This window comes from Hevea brasiliensis, chromosome 17 (assembly GCF_030052815.1).
Source record: "Hevea brasiliensis isolate MT/VB/25A 57/8 chromosome 17, ASM3005281v1, whole genome shotgun sequence".
In the NCBI taxonomy this organism is placed as follows: Eukaryota; Viridiplantae; Streptophyta; class Magnoliopsida; order Malpighiales; family Euphorbiaceae; genus Hevea; species Hevea brasiliensis.
In genome coordinates this window covers 55,716,806-55,724,025 of record NC_079509.1, presented here as the reverse complement: position 1 = coordinate 55,724,025, position 7,220 = coordinate 55,716,806, and the positions used below count along the sequence as shown (strand labels likewise).

General features: G+C 33.9%; 1 protein-coding gene across 1 annotated transcript; it reads right to left on the bottom strand.

The window, feature by feature from the left end:
- Positions 1–5,893: 5,893 nt before the first annotated feature.
- LOC110645547 (mitogen-activated protein kinase kinase kinase 20-like) lies at positions 5,894–6,508 on the bottom strand. The gene has a single exon (XM_021798758.2). It carries the CDS (start codon positions 6,506–6,508, stop codon positions 5,894–5,896), a length of 615 nt encoding a protein of 204 aa, XP_021654450.2.
- Between the last annotated feature and the right edge of the window lie 712 nt (positions 6,509–7,220).

Sequence of the window (7,220 nt, the reverse complement as noted above, 5' to 3'; positions counted from 1 at the left end):
ATATAAATACTTCAATAATGATACTGTAATTTCATAAATGCACGAAATCATGAAAAGTAATATGGTATAATTATCAATTCTATTTATTTTATTTAGCCATTCAAATTTTTTTTTTTTTTTACCATCAGGAGATGTATCCCAGCTATTAGCCAATCAGATTAATCACTCCCTAGATACCCATAATAGCTTGGAAATCACGGAAGCCAGATAGCGAGCTGCAAGACCCCAAATCAAATGGTACACTTACAATCCCCATACTCGAACCTGAGATTTCTCCCAAGCCCATAATCTATTTCCCAATAATAAAATAAATTGTAATTAATTCACTAACCACTATGATTATTTCCAAAATTTCACATATCAAATGTTTTGCTCTCACTCCAATTATTATTTCTGTTATATCTATTACTATTATTTACAAATACACAATTTTCCTTCCTTTTCGTTGCTAGTTGAAATCAATTAAATGCCACAATGGTTGATATCCAAAAGTATAAGTACAAATAATAAATAATTATATAAATAAAGAAAATTAATACAAAATTTCTGAAATTAAAATTAAATTCAACCTACATGCCCTAGTTGAAAATGTAGCTCCTCATAAAATCAAAATTCATAACAATTGTTTATCATAGACCTAGAATCATTGCAATCACAATAAAAATAAATCCTAAAATAAGACAAATTCAAAAGAAAAAATCTCTAATCAAGAAATAAATCCAGCGTGAGTCTTCAATCTCCTTTCAAAATCGACTAGCTTTGTTGAATCTTGACCTCCATCAGGGTTTTGTGCTTCCAAAGTCTCCAACCAGATGAAAAGTTATGCTTATAACATTGAATAATTCCTTCGGAGTTAAAATGACAAAGTAAAATTTTTAATTTTTTCTGTAGAGAGAAAAAATTTATTATCTGTGCAGTCTACACAATAAGCGGTGATGAAATTATATTGATTGATATGGCTAAGAAGACAGAGCCATAGAAACCTTCTCCAAGCACTTCCTGTTAACCCAATCCATAATGGGCCAATACAGATTACAGTGGATTGATGAGTGAGAATGGTACGGTAGAATCCTTTGGTAGGCAGCATATATAGTATATGTAAACCTTTTCCTTGTAGGATTTACTTTTAAATTCACAGGGTCGTCTGCCCTTGGAGAGCTGGTGTTTGATTGAACATCCTTTTTGGCGTTTCATAAATTCGCTTCTAACTAGAGGCGATTACAAGCGCATAACTATTCAGTGCCAATCGTCCGAGGTCGTCTCTCTCTATTCAGATCCCCAATTTGCAAATCTATTTCATCAATTTCAAAAAGTCGTAAATTTATCCAAAAATTCCAAAGGAAATGGCGCTGAGTAAGTTCTACAGCGAGATAAAGGAGTTGAAAGTGAAGGAAGTGCCCAACTAGGTAAAGCCGATGCTATCAATCGATTACGTGAAGAAACAGGTGCAGAAAGCTTTGGACAGTTACCACGCCAATTACATGAAGACCAGCTCCATTGATCGTCTCTGCCATGATGGCGGCATGATCTTTTCCAACCTTGTTGCTCTTCCGGAGGAGCACTGCCACTTCGAGCACCAGCAACACTAAGGAGCATGGCCACTGATTCGTTGACTTATCAATTCATCATCTGTTAGTGATTTAGTGAACTTCCTGTGAGTTGATTTTACTAACATTGATTTTCTTGATGTTTTATTTTGTGTTTCTGGATATGGTAGGCAGGAAGATACTATTGATAGTTTTTCTCTTTTACACTCTGCATCTCATTGCTTCAGGAAATTTGAATCATATACAGCAGAACAAAATGATTGTGTGTCATTCTCTGGTGTCTTTGATCTACAATGAGTTTCATTAGAGATATCTTTTGCCTGCCATTGTATGATGTCTTTGGTCTTACAATTTACAATATCTCTTCTACATGTAGCTTGGAGCTTGGGTGCATCAGGAGTTAGAACAGCAGATGCCCTCATCTGATATTCCATCCAAAATTCTTTGTCAAGTGATCAAAATTGATCTTCAGGTAGGTTTTGGCTCATCTGTTATATTCTTGTGGACTTTAGGCTGAACCTAAAACAGACCAAGTTTGTTCATATATATCAATACTTCCTGGGCCTGATGTAAGCTAGTCTGTCTGTCTTACTTTTGCAATTGAAGCATCCATGAGCATTTTCATTGTGGTTCTTTTTATATTTTTGCCCCGTATTTTCCTTATCATTTCCCCCTATATGAATCAGCAAAGAGAGTTTACTGGCACCAATCCTGAACTCCTGAAACCTGCAGAAAGATGCACGGTGAATTCATTTTAGAAAACACTTGCTTCTTCGGATGTAAGCAAGCATTGTACTTCAAATATTTATCAAAAGCATGCATAGGAATGTCTACCAGCATTGGTCAGTATCTAAAATAAATTATTGTTTCCTTCCCTGCTGTGTATTGTGATGTGTTTACTTCTCTCTCATTGATGGTTATGATTTTCCTCTTTGTTCAGGATATGCAGCAACAGACACCTTGTCAACAATTGATTGCAAAAGATCTGCACGGCAACGAGTGGAATTTCCAACATGTTAATCAGAGTAAGCAATAGTTACATTGCTATTTCATGACGCGATGCTGAATAATTGTCTAGAGATGGCAATTAATTAGCTACATTGGCTGAAATATGCATTCTATTATTTTGTATGTGCTTTCTATTATTTTGTTCTACAGTATACGATTGTTAATTGAGAATTTATGGAAATCGTAACATTTTTGTTTTTTTTTTGTTATATCTATGCATTTAGAATGGAAAAAGAGAATCCATATAGCTAAACCCAAATTTTTGGGATAAATGCTTAGTTGAGTTGAGTTGAGTTAAGTTGAGTTATATCTATGCATTTGCATATGTTTAGACTTACAACTAAAAGCGATACATGTTTCTGTTCTATAGGGTGTAAACATCAACTTGAACACCCAGTTGTAGAAAGTCAGAAGAAGGAAAGGACAATTTTAGTAATATTTTTAGAGGTTAATTAGTTCCCTTTTTTTTTTCCTTGCATTACAAAGACTCCAAATTTTCTTTCCTATTCAAGAATTGTTGTTTATGAGTCGTGCTTAGAAATGATGAATATTATTACATAATAAATTTAATTTTTTGAGTTGTATTAATGTGCTCAATTTAGTTATTGTTTATTTAAATATTAAATTTACTTGCAAAACAAGAAAATATAACCAGATGTGAAACACACTAGCTATGAAAATGATTGCCATAAATATCACGAAAAAAAGGCATAAAAGTTAATAAAATTGCGAGTCATCATTATAAAACAATTATTAAAAATTAAAATTGAAATCAAATTCTTTAAACTGCCTCTACAAACATTCTCTAATTCAATAATCATGATGGCTTGAATAAGCATTGAGGCGGTTTAAACTGCCTCTGAATCAAGTGTTGGGGCGGTTTAAAACGCTGTTATAAACCTCCCCTATACGATGAACTACCTAGCGCTCGACGAAATCGCCTCTATGTCATAGAGATGTAGGTTACGGAGGTGGTCATGAGGCAGTTTTGTGAACTGCCTCAGGCAAATATAGGGGCGGTGCCTTGAGAAAAACTGTAGTTAATAGTGGAATTAAGGGATCATCTCATATTATGAAATTGTCAAGTCTTTGAGTGGGAAATTTACATGTGGATAATAATTTTCTTGTTGTATCACTTTTTGAACATCTTCATATGATTTGCTTCTTCTGAGCTGCTGAAGGTAATAATTATTGTGGATCTATCGGTGCAATGATTTGAATATCTCTAAAATCTTAACTTTATGGCATTCACGGATGAGTGACCTTTGTTAACACAGAAAAGTGTCTTAAAAATGTCTTGACAGCATGAATTAGTATGGGAAAAAGGAAAAAGACAGAAAAGGGATTGTTCTTTTAGTGCTATCTAGAATGACAATTCACCTCGTTTGTATTATTCTTATTTTATTCTGCAAGAATAAGTAGCATCTTTTCACTAATTGATACAAATAGTGTGCAAAATAAACAAGTTCCATTTATTATCACCTCATTGTTTTCTCTTTGACTATATTGCAACATACCAAACATGACACAATTGTATGACCTTTCATCATTATGTGGACTCAAGGCTGTCTTCTATAGTTGATATTTCCAGGGCACCGCCCATCTCTTTTTGTTGAGGACATCCTTGGAAGTAATTAAATCCTTATTGCTTGCTTTCTAATGTAACTTCCTATTGCTGAAATATCTTTGTCCGTAAATTGTTAGGCCTGGAATGCACAAAACGGTGGAGCTGTGGCCATTCTGGTTTTAGATGACAAGAATGAACCAATGATTACAATGGACACCCCTGAAGAAGAAAATGCAGATGCTGACTATCTGCTAAGATGTATAAGAGCTCTGTACAAGTTTTGTCCTTGTTGGAGGCTCCACCAGGATTTCAAATATATATATATATATATATATATATATATATATATATATATATATATATATATATTGTTTAATTTTATATATCCCTTAATAAAATTTTGGTGAATAAAATTATGGTGATTTTATTTTATTCAAATATGAGTCATCAGGTGGGTAATAGATAATTTTATAAGATACAAGTCACTTTCCAGTAAGCCATGAGTGGATGGAAAGATGAATTGAGTCGGGTCCTGAGTGTTTAAGATAAGCTGCTATAAATATGGTTTCTGCTATTCTATGTCAGGTTAAGCTCATACAATTTGAAAAGCAAGTTGCTGTGGAAAAGGAACTTTGAAAATGTTCTACAGCAACTCCATTTTGCTAGGGATCTTGTTTCTGCTTGGTCAGGCTAAATTTGAATGGCTTTCATGCGTGGAATTCTTGAATAACTAATATGCTCGAGATGAGGATGTAATTTTCTCAATCACCATTTCACCACAAACACTACAACCTAGCAAGTGATGAAAGCTATCTTAACACTTGCATGAATTCAATAATCATAAATGGTGAACGCAATGCGCTATTAGCACCATAAGCTCTTTTTTATTGAATATTCAGGATTGATTTGGGGAAGAAGATGAGTCATCAACCTAATGATAAGGATACTAATAAGCAACCTGTACCATAGAAGATAATTGGAAAAATTCCCAACTTGATATTACTAACTGAGAGAATAGGAGTTGAGAATGAAAAATTAAGAGGTGGAATTGAGGCTGAATAAATTGGTGCAAACTTATAATTAATGGAAGGGATATAGAGGACAAATTGGTCGAGGAAGAAAGTGAATTAGATGAAACAGTAGAGAAGGAAGGCACTAAGAAGATGAAAGATCAGCAGGCACTCATTCTCCCAAAACATTGATGATTAATTTCTTAATGACCTAAAAACAATGTAATTAGATTCATCAATGGCACTCTGTTTATTCTTTCCTATTCTCTGTTGCTATGAGAATAGAAAAAACATCACTTTAATTAGAAGACAGCAGATGATTCATGATTTGGTAATACAATTAATATAATTGTTTTGCCAAGTAATCAGAGTTAAAATTATAAAGAATCTCACCAATAAAATTACAAAGATTCTCACTATTTAAAAAATGTGAGCTCATTGAAATGCAAATATACATATCTGCTAGTTCATTGCAGTAGAATAGCATCAATTTTCTAGTGCCACAGAATTGATATTCTGCCACGGTAGAAAATCAGTCAATTTGCCTTAGTTCTTGGTCCATCCTTGCTAAGCAAACTCTTTTCCGTTTCCTTGCAACCCATTCCGATAGGACCAAAGTTCAACCGCCTACATGTAGAACCCAAGCTCAGTGGCCTATCTGTAGAGGAAAATAGACCTTGCCCAGGTGAATAATCAGATAGTATTAGCTTGCACATGGACTTAACAACATCATCACTAAGGCTTGGTGGTAAGAGTTCTTCCTACTCAAATGGTGAAGTAAGCTCTTCATCAACAATAAAAGGATGATCCAATAGCATATCTGCTGTCCACCTCTCGCAATGGGGTCTCATGAAACACATTCTTAAGAAATCTTTCCCTTTCTTTGACATGCTTGCTGGTATCTCAGGTGAGCTACCCTCAAAAGCTAGGCGAACTAAGAAATCTTCTACATCCAATTCATGCCATGGTGGCTTTCCTGTGATCATCTCAATAATAATGCAACCCAGAGACCAAATATCCAAAGCTGTTGATATCTCAGCAAGCTTTACAGATTCAAGAGACATGTACAAGGGAGTTCCACGGAAAGTGTACTGGTAAAAGAATTTCCTTGAATTGTCTTCATCAGGCTCTTTTGCCAAGCCAAAATCCGCAATCTTGAGCTGAAAATCTTGTTGATCAAAAGGGAAAACAAGGATATTGGCAGGCTTAAGGTCACAATGAACATATCCATTATTATGTATGGATGATAACCCTTTAAGAATCATCTGAGTGTATCGCCTCACATCACATTCAGGTATTTTTCCCCCATATTTGTTAATCAAGTCTGCAAGACTACCACCAGGAGCATATACCAATAGTAAGTTATAAATTGTCATACCATTCTCATGACTCAAACAGTCCCCATAGCATTGAATAATTCTTTCAGAGCAAAAAGACTAAGCAAAAATTTCAATTCTTTTTACAGAGAGAAAGAATCTATTATCAGTGCAGACTTCACAGCAAGCAGTGGGGAAATAATATTGGTTGGTATGGCCAAGAAGACAGAACCGTAGGATCCCTTCCCCAAGCACTTCCTACGAACCCAGTTCATAGCGAGCGAATACAAGTTATAGTGGATGATGAGCGAGAATAGTACCGTAGAATCCTTGGGTAGGTGGTGTATATAAATAGTATATATAATCCATTTCCTTGTAAGATTTAGTATATATAATCCTTTTCCTTGTAGGATTTAGTATATATAATCCTTTTCCTAGTAGGATTTATTTTCAATTTCTTTAAGCAAAGAAAGATAAATATATTAAAAGCCCTTGTGAGCATATAATTATATCTTTAAAGTTGTTATTTTATTCAATTAAAATAAAAAGATATGGCCCTAGTAACATTAAATAATAAAAAAAATAAAATTTAGAATCTTTGGAAGAGTGAGAACAATACAGTATATAAAATCCTTGGATAAATAGTACAGCATATATAAATAATATTTAGAATCCTTTTTCTTATAGGGTTTTTTTTTTTTTTTATTTCTTGTAAGGAAAGGAAAATGATAAACATGATAAATTTTTTAATACAATTTAATTTATTAAATTA